Source organism: Corvus cornix, chromosome 5, assembly GCF_000738735.6.
Source record: "Corvus cornix cornix isolate S_Up_H32 chromosome 5, ASM73873v5, whole genome shotgun sequence".
Lineage (NCBI taxonomy): Eukaryota > Metazoa > Chordata > Aves > Passeriformes > Corvidae > Corvus > Corvus cornix.
Genome location: NC_046335.1, coordinates 36173107 through 36193204, shown reverse-complemented (window position 1 = coordinate 36193204; position 20098 = coordinate 36173107). Strand labels below are relative to the sequence as shown.

At 37.8% G+C, this 20098-nt stretch overlaps 1 protein-coding gene across 4 annotated transcripts in view; it reads right to left on the bottom strand.

The window, feature by feature from the left end:
* PSEN1 (presenilin 1) overlaps nucleotides 1–20098 on the bottom strand; it is a 43615-nt gene that overhangs the window by 14577 nt on the left and 8940 nt on the right. Inside the window, exons 5-12 of one of the 4 annotated variants that reach the window (XM_039551806.1) lie at nucleotides 19856–19997; nucleotides 16172–16239; nucleotides 14344–14564; nucleotides 12412–12510; nucleotides 11013–11096; nucleotides 10001–10174; nucleotides 7864–7982; nucleotides 3321–7523 (exon numbers count right to left, since the gene is read on the bottom strand). In XM_039551806.1, the coding sequence (XP_039407740.1) occupies nucleotides 7368–7523; nucleotides 7864–7982; nucleotides 10001–10174; nucleotides 11013–11096; nucleotides 12412–12510; nucleotides 14344–14564; nucleotides 16172–16239; nucleotides 19856–19997 (1063 nt within the window). In that variant the 3' untranslated portion in view covers nucleotides 3321–7367. Of the gene's footprint in view, nucleotides 1–3320; nucleotides 7524–7863; nucleotides 7983–8008; nucleotides 8350–10000; nucleotides 10175–11012; nucleotides 11097–12411; nucleotides 12511–14343; nucleotides 14565–16171; nucleotides 16240–19855; nucleotides 19998–20098 lie in introns of those variants that run through there. The other 3 variants (XM_039551807.1, XM_039551808.1, XM_039551809.1) reach the window with 3 other exon arrangements.

Genomic DNA, 20098 nt, shown 5'->3' with positions numbered 1-20098 from the left:
GTCACATAAACAGCCTTGACAATATTTAAGCAGATTATGTACACAACAGCTTCATCTCCAGAGGAAGTGGGATTAAAAGGTTTATTGCTACTATGACAACAGCCAGGTTCTGCTGTTCTTAAAATAGTTTCGAAACCTTAGCAGTGACTGGAAATGCATACATGCCTCCCCTACAGGATTCATCATGTACTAAATACAGCCCTCCAGAAAGAAACCATTTTATAACAGTCTACTTTTTAAAGTGTATATTTTTATTGTGCTCTTTAATCCCTTGTTACGAGCACTAAGAATAGAAAGCAGTAAAAAAGGCACAGTGCTGCCATGTGGCTGTGATTACAGCTTTAGAAGTGCTTATTGCTGGGTGCTAGCTGCAGATGCCAGGACAGGCACTGCCCCCAAACAGTGACGCCCCCTTGCAGCACTTCTGCACGGTGGGGTCTCATCAGACCTCTATCTGCTCCATGCTGCCATTTTTGTCCTTACAAATGTTCCCCTTTATGCCCACAGGTATGCTGTCATGTCTAAGGCTGAATGAATTCCTCCCTTGTAGTAACAACTGGAAGTAGAATTTGTTACACAATTCATTACCAAACAGTATCAGTGAAGCCCGGGCTGGGGTGTTAAGTGTGCCAATAACTAAATGGTAGCATGAACTCTTCACTTGAGTATGCTATTGTATCAGTGGTTAGTATTTTGTTGCTGAGGATGGTTAAATAAACCATTGATCCAACCAAATATGCAGCTGCTACACTCGATGAACATCCAGCTGTGCTGAGGCATTCTCCAAGCACATTCATGCTGACTTGTACAACAAAGCCAGCAAGAAGTACAATGCTTAATTCTGACAGCAGCATTACCCCAGATCAAAGTGAGCAACCCTTATCTAACACTACTGAAATCAGAAAATTAATATGAACACAGAAGTCTATTCATTATTCCAGCCAGTTTAGATTAAAAGCATATTTCAAACCAAAGAAAAATCAAATTGAATCCAATTACATTGGTACTATCCATCAATGTCTCTTGATGCCAAGCTGAAATCATCTTTCTGCAGCATATCATGATTTAAAGAGAAGAGAAGCAAATACAGGTTGTTAAACTCAAGGAGCAAATGATTGTTTCCTTACCCAGTTCTCAGTTCTGTTAGCTCCTGCCCATGAAGGCTGATTGTTTTCTCTATAGAGTCCACAAACTTGTGACATTTCAGGCCAGAATGTGGCCTTAAACATAACTTTATTGAGATTTCTTGGTAATTAAAAAATACCTAGTAGTAACTGCTATGGACCAAGCTGAATTCTCCATGAGACCTGATGCTGTCTATAAAGGAATCTTATTTACCTACTCCCAAAAGATTACGTTAAAAAATGGAAGTAAGAAAACACAGGGATAATTAGTGTGTTAGATTCTATCTCCAAGTTGAGTATTTAGCCTAAAGATAAAATTCTACTACTTTGCAGCTGGTCAGACCCCAGCAGGTACTGATGCCTGAGGTTACTCTTCCCTAGATGGAGGGCTTTGTATTTCCCTTGTTAAACTTAATGAGATTGCTTTCTGTCCAGTTCTCCAGCTTGTTGAAGCCCCTCTAAATCTTTGCATAGTCATCTGCTCTATCAGCCACTGGTTCCAATTTTTGTGTCATCTGCAAACTTGCTGAGGGAACACACCTTTTCATCATTCAAATCACAAATGAATAGGTTGAACAGCACTGACCTCAGTATTGAGCCCCGTGATACACCACTGATTTGCCTCCAACTGGACTCTGTGCTTGATCACAACCCTCTGGGCCTGAACACTGGGTCAGCTTCCAGCCCATCTCACTATCCCCTTATCTAACCTATACTTCATCTGCTTGTCCATGGTGAGGTTATGGGAAACGGTGTGAAAAGCTTTACAAGAGTCTAAGTAAACAACATCAGCTGCTCTCCCTCACTGAGCAAGGCATCCAGCTCATTGTAGAAGGCAAAGAGGTTGGCCAAGCATGATTTTCACTCCGCAAATCCATGCTAGTTACTACCAATCAACCTCTTGTCCTTCATGTACTTGGAAGTGCTTTCCAGCATGATTTTCCACGTCAGCTTCCCAGGGACAGTGGCAAGGCTGAATGACCTGTAGCTCTCCCATTCTTCTTCACTTAAATTTGCTCTCTTCCAGTTTCCAGGAAGCTCTCCCAACTGTCATGACCATTCAAAGACAATTGAGAGCAGCCTTGCAATGACATCAGCCAGCTCCCTTAGCACTTATGGATGCAACCTGTCAGGCTTCATACACTTAAGTACATCCAGTTTGCCTGCAAGCTCCCTAAGCTGACCTCTTCCACCAAGATTATCGACCTGTTCCAGACTTCCCCTCTGGTCTCAGTGATAAGGGATTTCTAAAAGCCAGTCTCACCAATAAAGACTGAGGCAAGGAAGGCAATAAGCACCACGGCCTTCTCTAAGTCATTTGTCACAAGGTCCCCTTCCCCATTCAGCAGGGGTGGGGGAAGGGGCACCTTTCTTTCCCAAGTCTTCCTTTTGCCATTATATAACTGTAAAATGTCTTCCCATAATTGTAGAATGTCTCCCTTCTTCTTGCCCTTTACATATCTAGCCAGATGCAATTCCAGAGGGGCCTTGGCTTTCTTAACACTATCCCTGCAAGATCAGAAAACGACTCCATGCTCCATTTAGGTCATCTGCCCCTGCTTCCACCTCTTCTCCACTTCCTGTTCGGGCTCAGTTAGGAGCTCCTTGCTCATCCACACAGGCCTCCCACCACCTGTACTTTACTTTCTACTTCTCAGGATGAACCTCTACTTAGGTCTTTCATGCAGAGACAAAGGTAACCCCCCAAAAAAACCTCTTCAGTAGAAGTTAGTCAACTCAAACAAATTTGAACTTTGCAGTGAATACTTCTCCAAACAATGAAAAAAAAAAAGCTCCATTTCAATCATATTGGTAAGAAATCAACTCCAAAATAACAATACACAACACTGTTCATGAAGTGTTTCCTTTCTGAACATCCTATGTATTTTTCCTGGTAATTTTCATTGTCCCAGTTGGTGTTTCAGTATAATCTCATTTTTCGTGCCTTAATTATACCTTATGGGTGCTTTTGAAACAGGCTTTGACTGACTCTTTAAAGGAACACAAAAAGTAGCTTTTAGGAGAAAGGTAATTATACAAAAATCAGTTGAAGCTCTTCTGCTAGGAAATAAGGCAGCTACTTAAATGCCTTAAGAAAGGAATCTTACTCATTAAATGTTGAATAAAAATAACTACAGTGCTTATGCTTCCAAGAGCTTTAAGTGATGGCTTTAAAATAAAGTAGTAAAGACAAGATGAACCAGGATCCATGCAACTTTTATTTTAATAATTAGACAAACACAGGAAAATTTGCAATAATCTATCAAAACTGTATCTTATCAAGAACCAGAAAGGTGTTTAAAAAACATTCACATTCAATTCAGGTTATGTACAAACCAGTGTCTGTAAAAAAGAAAACAGCAAATGCTTTGAGTGTAGAAGAATTCCATTCTAGTTCATGTTTCAACATTTCCAATGACCAAGTTACCACTGAGATGCAATCACAGTGCAGACGTGTTCCACAATCTATTAAACTTGTTTCAACAGCATTGTCAAAAGTAATTATTTAAATAAAACATTTTGATAAGTTTTGTTGAACAGTACCATCCATCCAAAATTTACTTCTGCGTATTTACTCCTTGACTGTACTAATGGCAGAAGAGTTGTCATCTACCGGTCCAGAGTACATGAATCTATATCTCCATAGGTACAGATATATATCTATATATCCAAGAAGCACCAGTCTCCTATGCCTGAAATAGCCCATGTCTGCTTTGTACATTGAGATCAGCCATTTTTACTGGAGCACAGCCCTTGATTTTTTTGGCTCAAAGAAGTCATCATCTACCCATCCAGAACTATCTTGAATGTGTTGCAGTATCACATGCTTACACCTTCAGGACACAGCTCACACAGATGACATTTGAATTTGAGTGTGACCATAATAGCCATACACAGATACGACAGTATCCTAAGCCTTTGCTGTAAGACCACCTTCCAGGGATCTCTCTTTCTTTGCCCTGGATTAAATCCCCCAACAGACGGGGGGAAAAAAAAAAAAAAAAGAAAAAAAAAAAGAGACAAATGGAAGTGCCTAGATTTTAGGAAAGTATGTAATTTGTTATTATGTTTTCATATTTATATATTGAATTGAAGCTTAGTCAAAGAAGACCTATTGATATAAGTTGAATGGGCAGAGAAAGCTACTGTGATAGCCAGTTTCAAAGTATGAACACTGAAACAGCCACACAACAGTTACCAGTCAATCTGCCTGAGCACAGAAGAGATGAATCTACTTTGGGTTACACAATAGATCTTTCAGAGCTACAGTCTAATGTGCTGTCATTAACATACTAATTTAGTAATAATGGGAACTCTCTCAAAAACGCAGACTACTTATGAGAAATCTTTCAGTTACAACAATCTAACCAAGGTGAATCACAACCTCAAATTAGATCAGTGTTTCAAGACAAAGGAGAGAAAGTGACACAACCTTCACACTTGTGTAGTAACAACCCAAATGCAAACAAAAACTATTGGCAACTGAACCTTATTTGGACCTACTTTCTGAGATAATCCTTAGATGCAAGATATCATTTGAAATACAAGCTACTATGACTTGGCCTGAGAGGGCAAATTAGAAAATTTCATCTGGTTTTTGAAGGTGTACTTAAGACCTGGTAATAAGCAGTGTACTTTTAACATATAGTTGCCTATAAAAGCAAATTCCCTTCTGATTTTGAGATTCAAACACAAACTTGAACAGTTTCTGTGAAAAACAGTTTCTCCATCACTGTAACGCTACACCAGCTCAGAAATTAAAACTTCAGAGTAACAGAAGCAGCTCTGGGAAGTGGAAGACTGACAATTTAGTGTTTGAAGGTTCTGAGCTCTTCCTTAGGTTGTACATCTAATGCCCATTCAGGTATGTGAAAAGGCTTTTGTACATTTATACAGATTCTAAAGCAAGTCTTAATGGAGCTAATGCTTCCCTGATACATATTGAAGCCAAAAAAGAAATAAGAGAGATGGCTTCTGCATTTAAGTAACAACCCTTAACTGAGAGCCAGCTCAGATACACAAATGCTAGTGATGCCAACTCTTAGCAAACCTGTTCTATACAATGGAACTATAGCTGGGATGCCCAATAAAACACATGGGGGAATTTTCTTAGATATAATGCTCAGGAAAGGGACAAGTTACAATGGTATATAAACAACTCAAAGTCTTGTTAAAAAAAAATCCAAACACAAAAACCAACCAAAAAATGACGACAAAAATCCCAAAAATCCCTCACCAATTAACCTGTTTTAAGTCAGACTTCATTGCAACAAAATATGGAACAGTAATTTAAGCTAGAAAACACAAACAAGTTTGACTTGAAAAGTCACTGTAAGCAATTTTGATATAGTTAGTTAATTAATGCTATCCACAATGAATCAGCCCACAAATGAGATGAATAAAAGTACTTTAGATGACACAAGACAATGTACGTTATGAAAATGTAAATGCTAACACTACAGTTAACAAGTCATACTCCAAAAGACATACATTACCAAGGACAATCAAAGAAAGCCTTTCTTGGTTTTAAAGCAGATTTATATATCACAGCCTTTTTTCTTTATTTGGGCAATAGTTGGTGAGCATCTCTGATGTTTCAGTCCTTTGAATCCATTAGGCACTGAAACAAAACCCCAGGAAAAAAAAGGTAAAAGGAGCTAGTGTCAGGATTTTGACAGCTGCTCTACTTGGAAAGGACTCCAGTATCAAGATGCAAGTGTAATAGAATGCCCATCCACTCCCCATGGCTCCCAAGAAAAAACATTACTTGTACACAGTAAGAATTTATGGCAAAACCAACTTCATCTCATCCATCTCATTTCCAAGCAATTATTCATAAATGAGTTCTTTCAAATGAAGAAGAAATCAGAGGTTAGCAGTTTTAATGTTCAAATAGATTCTTCTTCTTGTAAGAAGTTCAAAATCTCCAATCTTCTTTTCAGTGATACTGAACTGTCCTTCATTTTGCCAATCACCAGTTCCTCATGAGAGGTAATTAAAGTGAAGAGGGTCACAAATTTTGCTCCTTGGTGACACTAAGCAATCTCTCACCTAACTTAAGTATCCTCACCAATAAAGACACTGCACAAAAAAAAATCCTTGCCAGCCTGAGGTGTTAGATGGCTGAGTGACCAATACTCAGGTCAACAGAACTCTGAACCATATTTTTCATGAGCAAGAATTTCAGTGATGCATTAGAAGAGCTCCTAATAGCACTTTGATCTCTAGATCTGGCAAGCTAAACTCCATCTGGGATTGCTGCAAACTCCTACTTATCTCGTAAGAATGCCAACAGAAGGAACATCCACCAGTGATGCAGTCCGTGCTGTGTTGTTAGTGACTATTTTCAAACGCAGGATTTGAAACGGTGTTCTAGCAAAACGATTTGCAAGAGCACAAAGAGTAAGTCCCGAAATTGCTTTTTCATGCAGTTTATTAACCTTTTAGAATGTAAGATCCAAATCAGGACCTTATGATCCTCTACTGCCAAATAATTCAGTCCAAGTCTAAGCAGCTACATAAACTGGAGCAGGTGTACAGAAGGTGCACTCCATGCTTGAGAATACGAAGTACTGAAACCGAGAAGAGGCTCTAGTTCCAGTGTGGAAAAAAAAACAAAGAAAAAGCTTTTAAATTTACTAAACCAAACACACTCAGGCACAGAGGCTATGAAGTCATGGAGCACTCTTAGAGTGACAGTACTTTCTCCCTTTGTCCAATTGCTATGAAGTCCTTTCCCGTTACACAGTTGGGACTCCACTGTCAAAAAATCACTGCTGAAGAAGTCCAGATTGGGCTTGCTCTCTTCAAGCGGTTACAGGGACAGGTTCCATGTGATTTGTCAGCTTCCTCTGTTAACATCAAGGAAGTCCTGAGCACCCTTAGTGCTGTGAAAACAATCAGCCTGTGATAAGAGATCACATTGCTGGTGGAAGCATTAGCAATTTTCACACAGGCGGTCCTTACCAGAGATATGCATACCAGATTACCTCTGATATAACAGCACCTGGCTTAGACTGGCCATCAGGAAGAAGCCACTTTTACACAGGAAAATTCATATGGTGCCCAGTGCAGCAGTTGTCTCAGGAAAAAAAGCAAACCAAAAACCACCATCGGAGGAAGTTGAAATGATTCAGGCTTGGAATCTTGAGTATTTAACTTCAGTCTCGCTTGAGAACTGAGGGAAAACCATTTTTCCTCCTCCCAGATTTGCTACAAATATCCATTCCAGCATCATGTCTGCTAGATATAAAATTGATGGAATGCTAGCTGGTCCATAAAGGGTTGCACCAAATTATCTGTAGCAAAGTAAAAAACTAGCCCAAAGGTTATGGAGATTGGAAGAGCTGGTAAGGCCTTCTTAAAGATGGCAAGAAGCAGAAGTGTAAGGCACAGACCCTGAGGGGAAGGAAAAAAAACAAAACACGAAAAACATAGGGAGAAATTAGGGAACTCTGACAAGCAAAAGATATATATTTTTTATATATATATATATATATATATATATATATATATATAAAATAAAAAAAATATTAATTCTACAGGTTATGTTTTATGTCTTCCTAAACTAAAGACTTAAGTGACAGATGTACAGCCAATGAAAATCACAGCTAAGGTCCTCACCAGCTTTCAGTCTGGCCCCCCAATAAACAAAATCAAAGACAAAATGCAGCAGCTACAACTTTGTCCCTGATGAACATTAGAAATTATCCCTATTATAATTTTACATTGTACTCACAATTAATATGGCTACAAAACATGCTAAAGTTGTATTCCAGTCCCCACTTGCTGTTGCAGAGGCTTTGCCAACAAGGACACTGTAGAAAATGAAGTCTCCTAAACCGAGCTTTACTCCTCCTGCAAGGTGAACGTATGGCAGCATTAAGTATCAGTCTACTAATATTACACATCAGTAATTATCAAAGAATAATTACATTTACATTAACTATTAACAAAACTTGCTAAAAATAACATTTAATTTTCAAAATTAGTACCACTCCTGAATCAAGCAATAACCTCCTGTGAAACAAGATGGCTTAGAAATACTATACTACTCAATTAATTCACCCTTTAATTAGAATTTGCTTAAACTCCTATTTTCCTGGACATATATATGCAGTATATACAAACTGAGATACCTGTAATTTTATTTGTGGAGGGGCGTCCACTTTTGGGTGTCTTGTCATATTCAACAGAATATGGAAGAGCAATTCCTTTAAACTGGCTGAGGGAGGGGAAAAAATAAATTCCCTGCAGGTGATATTTTCTTTGCCAGTTAGAAACCCATACATTGCAAAATATTCCACTGCCTTCCCAATTTTCCTACCAAATTCTTATGAAGGTGGTTCTTAAAAGCACTTGTGTTTAAGTACAGAGCATATCACAGATGCAAAAACTCAACATACTTAGTCCAAAATGTGAGGATTAGGAAAATTCATTATCTCTTATTTTTAAATAGTAATTACCATCTTAGTGACAACTCTGGAAGCACAACACTCAGTTATTTCTGCAAGTACAGTAAGATTTTCTGAATGCCAGTTCACTTTCTGAGCTTTTAGTCCAAGATGTTAATTAAGAAAGGCCAACATCAGGTGACCAGCTGTTTTTATTTGGCCTATTGATTACTTTCCCACCTCACTACAGTCCAGCCCAACGTTCACTTTGGAGTTCCAAGAGGAACTAAGAACATCAAAACATAAGTGGATGCCTGGTTAATCATTGGGCGGGGAGGGGGAAAGGAAAAAGAAAATAAGGGAGAAAATGCATAAAAGAAAAAAGGCAACCCTACTCTCTTTCGACAGGCCTCCAATAAATGCCTAGAACAGTGTGTTCATTAAAAGCTCTTAAGCACTAAAACACCCTTTCACTGCTGAAACAGACCTTGGATGCTCCAAACTTCTAGTAAACTAATGCTGGCTGACAAGTCTGACTGGATCATTACTACTCACTGCAAGAATACAGGAGGGAGAAAATTATTAGCCTGGCTAGACAAGAGTTTTAGTTAAAAAGTTAACTAACTAAAATAGCCACCTTGCTAAAATTTTTGAATCATAATGTTATTTTTTTACACTTTGGAAATTAAAAACGATTTGCAGCATGCTGAATTTGGACTTACTGAGACAAAGTAAATTTTAAAACTGTTCTTAAAGTAGAAGTCTCTGTATTTTTAAACAGAGGAGCACCTGATAATCAGAGGAAGTAGCTGCAACTGCTAAAATATGGCAGTTTCACATGGGGAGAGCAGTTTATTAGACAGGCACACCCTAATTTATTTAGAGTTTTGCAAATTTAATAGCAGCTTAAACTCCAACTGGAAACCATGAGTCTGTTAAAACAGGTATCTGAATATTGATATCATACACTCTAAAAAGATACTTCACCTTAGCTAGATGCTGGAAAAAACTAAGCAAGCCCATTGCATTCTGCATTCATTCCAGTCTCCAATCAGGTTTTAAACATTGCTTCCTACCAAGTGGATTACAGTAGTTTAATCTTGAGGCAAAAACACCTGGTAGTGACTGCATTTACAGGGCCTAAAATCCAGAAGAGGTGATACGCAGCAGAACACTGCATGAAAAAGACAAAGGCTAATGCAACTGACTGTGTAATGGTCTGAAAACAGATTGTGCAACAAAAGTTTTGAGTCTGTGTATCAAACTAAAGAACATTTTGGCCAGTATTACTCCTGCAACAAAACGAAATGCTACCAAAAAGCAACACCATTATTCCTATGATGCATATCAGTATTGATCTTGAGCAAGAGCATCTCTTCAGCTTGCTATTAGCTCACAGAATCCTGTCTCTGTGCACTCAGGATGCCTGACTGACTAGCTTCAGATTAAGTAAGCTTTTCAGACACAATAGTCCATACTCACGTTCTTCAGGGTCTTCACTTGTTTGAGAGTTACTGGGTAGAGCCTGAACAGCAGCACGTGATTCAGGTGTTGATTCAATGGGTCCTATTCTGTTGTCCCTTTGTTGCTGCCATTCCTGACTAAAGCCACCATCATCTGCTTCAGCATCTTCATTCTGGGTCTGGCTTGCCGGAGCTCAAAGGAAGAAAGGCATGTGCCAAAAACGTGCCTTCTAAAACTTAAAAGTCTCTCCACATACAAGATCATAGAAGAGCAAGACAAAAAGAGATATTCCCTAATACTTAGCAACATCTAACACTAGCAGACATCCTCGCAATCACAAGACATCCTCACTTAGGATTTTAATATTTACTTAAACAATCAGGAGTCAATGTACACTCTGCAGTCACAGCATCTACACATTGCACTCAAGTCCTAATATTCAGGAGTACATCCACATGAAAGTGGAAGTTCTGTGGTGACCTAACAAAGATCACAATTTAAGGAATAAACTCTCATCTAATATTTAATTAGCTTCTTTAGTCAACATTGACAGCTTAATTTTTCAGTAAAATAGAAAACTTACTGAAAGTTACATATACATGGACGCTTTCCAGCGTGTTAAATTCAGAAACTGCACTCTGCTTTAGTAACACATATCAATAAACAAACGCCATGTTTTAAACACTGTCTGCATAGCCAAAAGGGCTAGGCATATTTCTGTCTGATACAAATATAAATGAGTTGGTATTACACTATATCATCCCAATTTGACAAGCAGTTGAGCTCACTTAATAGTTTTATACTGAGAGTCATTTCAACACCAACATCCCAGATCCCAGAAACATGGATGCATGAATATTAACTGCACAATGAGCAAACATTTTTTCAAGTCTTGACAGATTCATCATTCTTAATTAGGCCTCTATGCTTTCACTCTTCTACAGCACCCAGGACTCTTAAAAAACTGGAAGACATGTATCCATAAAGATGTATTCCAATAAAGTGAAAGGTTTGTCGAAGCAAAACTTACCTTGTTTATTGTAGGTGGAGTTTTTGGATTTCCGTTGAGCTTCTGGATCTTCCTCAGCCATGTTCACAAGCCATATCATTGTTGCTATCAAAAAAATCCAAACCACAACAGCATAGCTAATTTTATCTTCAGATGTATGCAATTCTGAGATAGCGTTAGCATCAATCCATTATTTCTCATTTTTCATAGGGTTTTTTGATACAACTATCTTTTCCAACAGGCAATTTTACCCTCATTAAAGCACAGTAATATCTGGAACACAGCCAGTACAAACTACAACACATTTACAGAAACTGGTGAATAAAATTTTATTCCTACCAGATTTCAAAAAAAAAAAGGCAACAGCTGTTCCCAGACAAATTACTTCTACATATGAGGCTCGCTCTGAAAATCAACAATTTCTTTACTTATTTTCATTAATCAGTTCCTTTATCTGCAAGTAAAAAGGTCTCTTAACACTGTTATAGAGCTATGTCAATTCAGAGGCAGTATCTGCATCAAAGTTAATTGTTTTCTGCCTCCACCATCACAAAAAATTCTCCAATTTGGAGGTAACCAAATGTTGTTACAAGTAAAAGGTGTGTTTTAATTCAAGGTCTCAGTGTTAACCTCTCCTCTCACAAAAGAGAGTAACAGGCAGCTATGCCATGTTTTACTGATAATCGTGCAAGAGTGATAGATAAAGAGCCAGTGACAGATAAAGAAAGCCCTCCCCTTTCTCCACTGTAAGGTTTCCCTGAAGTGGCTGGTTTGCAGCACACTTCCTGCTTCCAAATACAGGCCTGTCTGGAGCACCAGTAGCATAATGACTTACGATTAGCCTCTTTTACTGTTATCCACATGACTACAACTAGCAACATGGAACTACAGAAACAGGGGAATTACGTACTAATTGATACACAGGTCACAACTGCAAGTTTAATTCAATAGGTTATTTTTCATAACTGCTTATCAAAAATCAAAAAAGAAGCTTATCAAAAAGGACAAGCTCTTGAGAAAACAGTCACACAAACCTTTTTCTAGCAATTTCTCACACTCCTTATACTAAGACACAGGTTATTTAAGGACTGAAAGCTGGAAAATATTTTCTGAAAACAAGTGCTCCCTTTGAACAGGCTTAATTCATAGCCTAAGGACATACTATTTCGTCCAAAACAAGGTCTGTTACCATTCTTCCTGTTTGTCTTTTGGAACACAACATGCTGGTTTTTATCTTGAAATGTCTCAGTCAGATGATGTTCCACATTTCTGAGTCAACAGTGAAACGAAAACTGAGGCCCAAGTGAACAGATCAAGCATTCCAGCTAAAGAGCATCTTATTAAAACCCAGAAAAAGGAGAAAATTTCTTCAGATGAGTGGGTGACTGCAAGCTTGAAGAATTTAACAGAACGTACTTACAGGAGTAAATAAGTGCTGGAAAGAGAGTTTCATTTCTCTCTTGAGCTGTTTCAACTAGCATACGAAGAGGACCTTTAGGACACAGGACAGCAACCAAATCTGAAAGGAAGAGTGAACAGATCTTCCATCCCTGCAGACACAGTTAAGTTTTTTCTATAACACTTGGAGAGACTTGTAGCAAGAAAATGCATCCTGAACACAGACTTCAAAGACAGCCTTTGGCCACAATTCAGTATCCTACAGGAATGCTTTTTAAAATTCTCAGTTGTGCAACCTATTTTACATATCACTGTAATATGCATACAAATTTTAAAACATAATATTCCTCACTTAAGATATTATGTAACTACAAATGTATCTGTGCCTATATGTTGACCTGTGAATAATTCAAGAAAGCTACTCTCCAACTAACATCTTGGAAATACCCAAGCTTACTTTCTATTAGGAAAGCTTTCCTGTAACCTAAGTTTAACGCTAAAACACAACAGGTGAGGCTTACTTAATTCCTATGAAGCAGGTATATCTGGGTAGAGAGCTCTAACACTGCTACTACTTCCACACTTGTCCACTCACCAGATGTCTTTAAATGAATTTGAATCTAACACTGAAAGGAACAGCTGACTTGTCAGGAGCTGTGTGTTGCTCAGAGGAGGCCTTCTGCACCTGAGCCAACTGCCCTGGCACCACTGCTGATTCCACTCAAAGAATTCTTGGTGTGGGGTCACAGGCTTTGAAAACTTATATCCCCTTCACTCAAAGCAACTACATCATGGTCTTGGAAGTTGATCTCAAGAGTAATTTTGTTCTGCTATCAGTGAATAAAAGCTGAACGCTCGGAGCACTCAAGATTTGTTCCAGTTGTATGAAGGGTGGAAATGGGGCATAGGGATGGGAAGATTTTCTTAATGTGCTTTGTGATCCATGAGCATACACACAAGGGACAATTTTCCTCCTCCTGAAGAAAGAGAACACTTAAGGAGTACACTGATGTATCAGAGCTAATCAAATCTTATTAACCCCTGCACTTATATCTGGACAGATTCTCAGTCGTTATCATGATCAGTGACTTTGAGAGTACACATTCAGCACACCTACACGCTTCCAAAAAAATTCAACTTAAGAGCACACCTTCACTTAGCTGTAATGTTTTGATTGTGTCTAAGCAACTGAATTTTAGTCTTTTAGTCTGGAAATTAAATCAGTATTTAGGATACAGTGATCTTCTTACCAAGTGCTCAGTGCCCCCTAAAGCTTTATGGAAAAACTACATCTAGGTTTCTGTCAGCCATCATTCTGGAAAAGAGCAGTATGCAACAACTACAATGAATAAAAAAAAAAAAAAAAAAGCCAAGGAAACAGATCTCACAACTATATACTTCTAAATATAAAATGACTTTGAGCAACACAAACTGCTCGTAATCCTTCCTTCCTTCTTTCTCACTATATTACAGGCATGGATCAGATTTTTGAGCAATTCATAGGTTGGGCGGATCTATATTTGTATGGGACCGTACAGAAACAACAAGCTCCTAAATTCTGAATGTAAAAGAGTTTCCAAAGATTCTTGGGGAAAATGGGAAGCTGAAAGTCTTCCACCTTCACAAAAAAGATCAAAATGGGTCTCTCTCATCTCCTCCTCTCTTGAATTACTTCAGGTCTCCTCCCTGAAGAATCTAGAGAGTCCAGGAAACAAGAAGGAAGATGGGATCATACAGTAACACAAAGCCCTCAGCTGCAGGGAACTGATCTCAGTTTAGGATCATGATCTTATTTATGAAGTCTGTAATCACCTTATTTGCTGCTTTGGATGATACCCACACACACACACACACACAATTTTTTTTTTAAGGTCTAGTCAGACAAGTGGAAAAGTCAGGGAATAAAAGAAATTCCACCACAGGACCTGTGACTGTGCCTTGCTCCCAGACTTACCATACACTGAAATGACAGCCAGGATAAGCCATGCAGTCCACTCAGGAAGATACTTAATGAACACCAAGGCCATGAGAGCACTTATCATAATGAGATATGCCTGCTGGAGCCGAAGAGGACCCTTCCAATGGATACAAATCATTCCCACAACACCAAAGTTCCAGATCATGAGTGCCACCGTAATGTAGTCCATGGCAACATTATATGTCTTAAAAACCTCGCTAAAAAAAAAAGGAAAATAATATAGACTGCATTTGCTTGAAACAATGGAAACAAATAACAGATGAAAACATCAGAATATCTTTAAAAAAATTTCATATTCAATGTACTGGCATAAATGTAAAATTCTTTCTCCAGTTAGTACTTAACGATTCTTCACAATGGGATTAATTTTGCCAGTGTTTGCTTCACACCAACTCTTTTCCTCTTCTGAAAATTTTCCTTAATGTTCTATTTCCTTCTTAATCAAAGCAAGGGAAAGGACATTACTGCCATAATCATTTTGATTATACTCAGAACTTTTAAAAATCACGATAATCAGAACTTGTGAGGTTATAATGAATCTTTAAAGGCACACAAAGATCTCTCTCTACTTACATGCTGCCTGTGGAATGATTTGCTAACTTCAAAGAGAACACATTTATTCCATTATTCCACACACACACTGAAGTAAAAAGCTTTATTTTTGGATGAACCATGTCTCTGTCACACCAAATACTATGAACTAATTAAGACCCTCAATAAGTAAAACCAAAATAGACAAATGTCATCACCAAGTCACAGGTGATTTCCTGCTGACTCAGGGAAGAAATGGTTGTGATGGCTTTTTGCAGAATCTGCTGCTACCAACTCATCAAGCCACTAAGAACCCTATCATTGGCATAATACTTTCCTCCAGGAAATTTGTCTTCTGCAGCTGTCAGTTGACCTTTGAGATGTACAGTGTTAACAGGATGTCCCTTACTGTCATCGTGTATAATTGGCCTACAAACTCCCTCACTCTCTGAGCCTCTGGCAAAAGGAAGCCAGCACTGCTGTGAGGCAGGAAGGACAGATAAAGGAATTGCCTTGTACTTCAAAAGCCATTGTTAGGGTTAGAGCAACTACTGACCACAAAAAGCATCACAGATCACTTTTAGCAAAAAATCTGTGATTGAAGGGAAGACCACGTTCTCCTTCCAGACAACAAATTAAACAAGCTTCTTCAAAGAGAAGTGTTTGTCATCAACTGGCATAGAAACATACAGAGTATAATAATTTAATGGCATAACTCTAGTTACAAACCCTGAGGAGGCTGCTCATTTTAGACAACACTGAGTATTCTGGCTGAATTTTCTTGATGTCTGGACAAGGGCATGCTTCCAAATTTGAGAAGAAAAGCACTGATTATATTTTGGTGAGATAGTAGATTCTTTTCAGCTGACTCTTTTCCACAACTCCCATGCAAAGAGCCTTTGCATATACAGCTAACAATCAAAGCCATGATGTAAATAACTGCCCTTGAGTCGTATGTTGAAAAATTAAGTTAACAGAAGACATGCCAGCAGAACAAGCTCCTCTGTGCAAGATATGCTTATTCTGATAAGCAAGATGTGCTTATTCTGGTGATGCATGTGATGGACAGCTTCTGTACCTAATCAGATGCACTATAAACCCATAAATCACACTCTCTCTTACGTGTACTCTATCAGCCTACATAAAACTAAAAATTTTATTGCAATAGCTTAATCACTATCATTCCTCTTAGGATTCAAGGCCTTGTTCTAAAATAAATACATACATAAAGTGATACATGTAAAATAGCATATTAATACTTTAGTTTACTTACCCCAGATAGATGAATGAGAAAAAGAAAAGCAGCAAAAGAGAAGAAATGATAAGCCAACCATGGATCACCTGGAGAAGAAGATAACAACACAGATGTTTTTAGACTTATTTTAAATTTAGTGTCTATTAAAAATGCTTCTAAGGTTATTTTTCCTTTTGTTTAAAGCAAGAAAATTATTTTAAAAAATCTCTCTTTGGTTGTTGCTACATTCATGTTTACTCCATGCACACTGGTGTATTTCACTTTACACTTAAGAATTTTAAGTGCTTTGTGGACTTTCAGTAGATGTTCTTTAGCTCTACTGAAAACAACTGCTTGAATATTTTTAAACCATTTTGATACCAGTGGCATTATAACATAGCAGAATCATGAACACAGATGGAAAACATGATTCACTTTTGTGCTGCTCTGATTTCAAATAATTTTCAGAATGCAGTTACAGAATTAAATGCTGGAACCCAGAAAAACCTTCACTGCTTATCTGTTGAAATGCCATCAATGAATGACTATATAAGGATTTCTATATTCTCTATCAGCCATCTATAGACATAATCCCTAATTTTGATATGAGGGCAGACATACATGCCCAACAATTTAATAAAAAACCCTGTTGAGTGTTGTATTCAGCAGGGACACTTAAAGATTTACACCTGGAAATGACAAGCACTTAGACTTTATGCTGACAGAAGTGCACTCTTGTAGTACTTATCATGCAAAATGAAAAAACCCAAACTGAAGACCCCTTTAACTCCAGTAATCTCTTAACATCTCTTAACTGAGAATGAACATGTATTTGTCCAAGTCCCAGCAGAGAATCTCTTATACAAAACCTGACCCAGTATTGCAAGTACACAACCTGTCAGAAGCAATCATCAAGGAATCAAAGCTACACAAGGAATCCTGCTTTGTACAGACACACTCAGTGGAAAATTAACTGGCTAAATTAGCTATATACGTATACCAGATCAAAGTATTCAGAAACTGTTAAAAAACTGTTATCTCTTTGTCCTCTTCTTAAAGATGTGTAGTAAAATGCATCTTATGCTATAGTTCTTAGAATATTTAGCAAAAGTTAACTTAAAATTAAAGTCCATATGCAGACAGAGTAAAGGAATCACACTTACATGACGCAACCAGGACTTTCTGGCAAATTAAGAATCCAGCCATTACAATTAGTAATTTAGCACATTGAGTCTAATGCTAAATTTTTCATGGGCATTTTTAAAATTCTCAGCCATTTTTGAAACATTCATTCTCCTCCTTCACACTCTCTCAAAAGAGGTTCAAATTTAACTTTCAACCTAATAAAACCAGTAATTTAACTTCCTAATCTAAGAGATTGGCTTTTGCTAGTATGTTCTCAAAAAGACTTAAGAAATCCCCACATGTAATAAGCACGGTGCCTATAAAGATGCTGCAGGAAAACTGCCAAAGTATCTGTCTTGGTACATCAAACTGCCACCACTCACAGAAAGTGGGAGAACAAACTGTTCCAAAGGTGAATATTGGTAGGTATCGACTGAAACAGAACCAAATTTTCCAACAACTTGTAAAGCTACTAAGTAGGGACCTAACAAGAGTAACTTTATTCCTCTGTAAAATTACTTGAAACTATTTTAAGAAAACAGCAAAGAAAGCTATCTCATGACTTCTACCTGTAGTTCTTCTATTTGTAATATAAGCTCTTAAACTCCTATCACTTAAAAAAATAAAGTGTATAGTAATGTTTCATCCTAAAAAATAGTAAATGCTAACAGTGTCAAACACCAAGGCCATAGACCAGCAAACTTCTACATACACCTTGCATAACTACTGTCAGCAGAACTAGAGGAGGCACTTTCAAGAGTTCACCTAAGATGGCATTTTACACACAGATGTTTACTTTATTCTCAGTATGTACCTCATTTACTATAGCATTTTCCAGATCACCAGTCTCTTTTCTTACAAGTGACTTTTCCAACGTACTTCTTGTAAGTTTTGCTTAGCAGGTTACCACAACAGGTTTTTTGCCTTCTCATTAAAGAATTTTCACTCTTCATTTAACAACAGCTTCAACACTAACTGATTGCTGGTACAAGTTTCGCTTTACAACTTGAATAAAAATTAAGGATGGATTGCAGGATGCAGAGAATTAAAATGAGCTACAGCAGTCAGATTTTGGTTAGGCAGACTGAAACAATGAAGAATGCAGAGAATGATAAATTAAAAAGAAAAAGCTAATCAAATACAATCTGCTTCAAAGATGCTGTTTCTGGTTAAATTGAGGAGCTAGAATCAGGATCATGCTTAACATATCGTGCAGGACAACCACAGGAAACTAACAACAATGAAGCTGAAGTAGTATTTCCTTTCTTCAAAAGAGTTTTCAGATAAAAATCTTGTGAAGATAAGCAAATTATCGCTACTGGATGAAGACCTAATGTTCTTTCATGATAAATTTCATTCCCCGTAATCTAGACTACAATCTACATATAGAACTGCATGTAAAATAGAACTCAATGGACAGGTAGCTACAGTTCACAGCATTCTGATACATCAGCATAGAACTACTCTGTTAGGAGATCTAAAAATAAGTTAATTATTTAGTGTAATTAGCATAAAATATAACCACAGGACATTTCTGGTATCTAATAATTCTAATTTTTAGTAGAAAAAGTATTTTTGTAAGGAAAATGTGCTGTGCCTTAAAAGATCAAGAAGGAAACCAGAAATGTAAAATGCTTAGTAAAAACTAGGTGATGCCTTGAGCATCTGAGGAGAACCAACTGGCTACTAAGGAATCCAGCTACAGTAGCACCGTAGTTGTTTGGCTTCATTAGAATGAAAAGAACTGCCAGTTTAATAACATTTTGTCAGTTCAGATGTAACACCACACTATGATAAAAGTGAAGGTCCATTCTTTAAAAATCAGTATTCCACCATGTATGTCGAGTCAGGCAAAAATAATTTCTCCAGTCACTCCACAGATAATTTATAAAGGGATTTCGCCCACAGACATGAAGACCAAAACCATTGTTCCCTCTTGAAAACAAAATGAAATGAAGCAAACCTCTGAATCCCACTACTTGTTTTACAACTGTGAAACAGATTAAAGGTTCTGGCTGCATACTGAGAAATTTTATTAGGCTAAGCCTTGTCAAATGATTATTAAGACCAAAACAAACAAGGAATTTTCATGGACAACTCCTCCCATGCAGGTGACATTGCAATTAATTATGCTAAGCCTGGACTTGCTTAGATGACATCATTACATGACGGAAGCCTTCCACAAAGAGCCTTAGAGTCTCTGTGTTTGCCGTAAGAATACTGCCTGGTCTGTACAGCCATACATGCATCACACTGATAGGAGACGTCTGTACTGGGGACAGGGTGGGAGAGGGGAGCCCTCAAAGTACAACCAAGTCTGTCCTTTGTATTTCTTGACCACAGAAAGATTTCAGTGCATGAACATTTCAAAAGAATAGAAAGCAATGTCACCCTATTTCTAACTGACAGAACAGATAGCAGCGATAGCACTGGGCCTTTTGCCCTGCTTTGTGTCAAACGAACAGAAGCCACAAAATTGAAACAGTGAATTAAATCACCAATTCTGCTACTTTTGCTCACTCATCCTTGATAAGCCTTCATTTTGTTCCATTCTCTAAATAATCTGTACTAACAAATAAAGCTAGCAAAGCTACTCACCTTGTAGCACCTGTACTTGTAAAGCACAACCAGGAGGATGGTCATGACAATGATAACGCTGATCATGATGGCCGCGTTAAGAATAGAATTCAGGGCTCTCTGTCCTACTGTCTCTGTCTCTTCTGTGAAAGGAGTGTAGATGCTACAAAAACAAAAAGTCAACTGAAATGACACTGAATGCACAGATGTTTCTGGTATGTGAGGCCAACATCAAACAAAATTGCAGTAATCTTTTATTTCAGA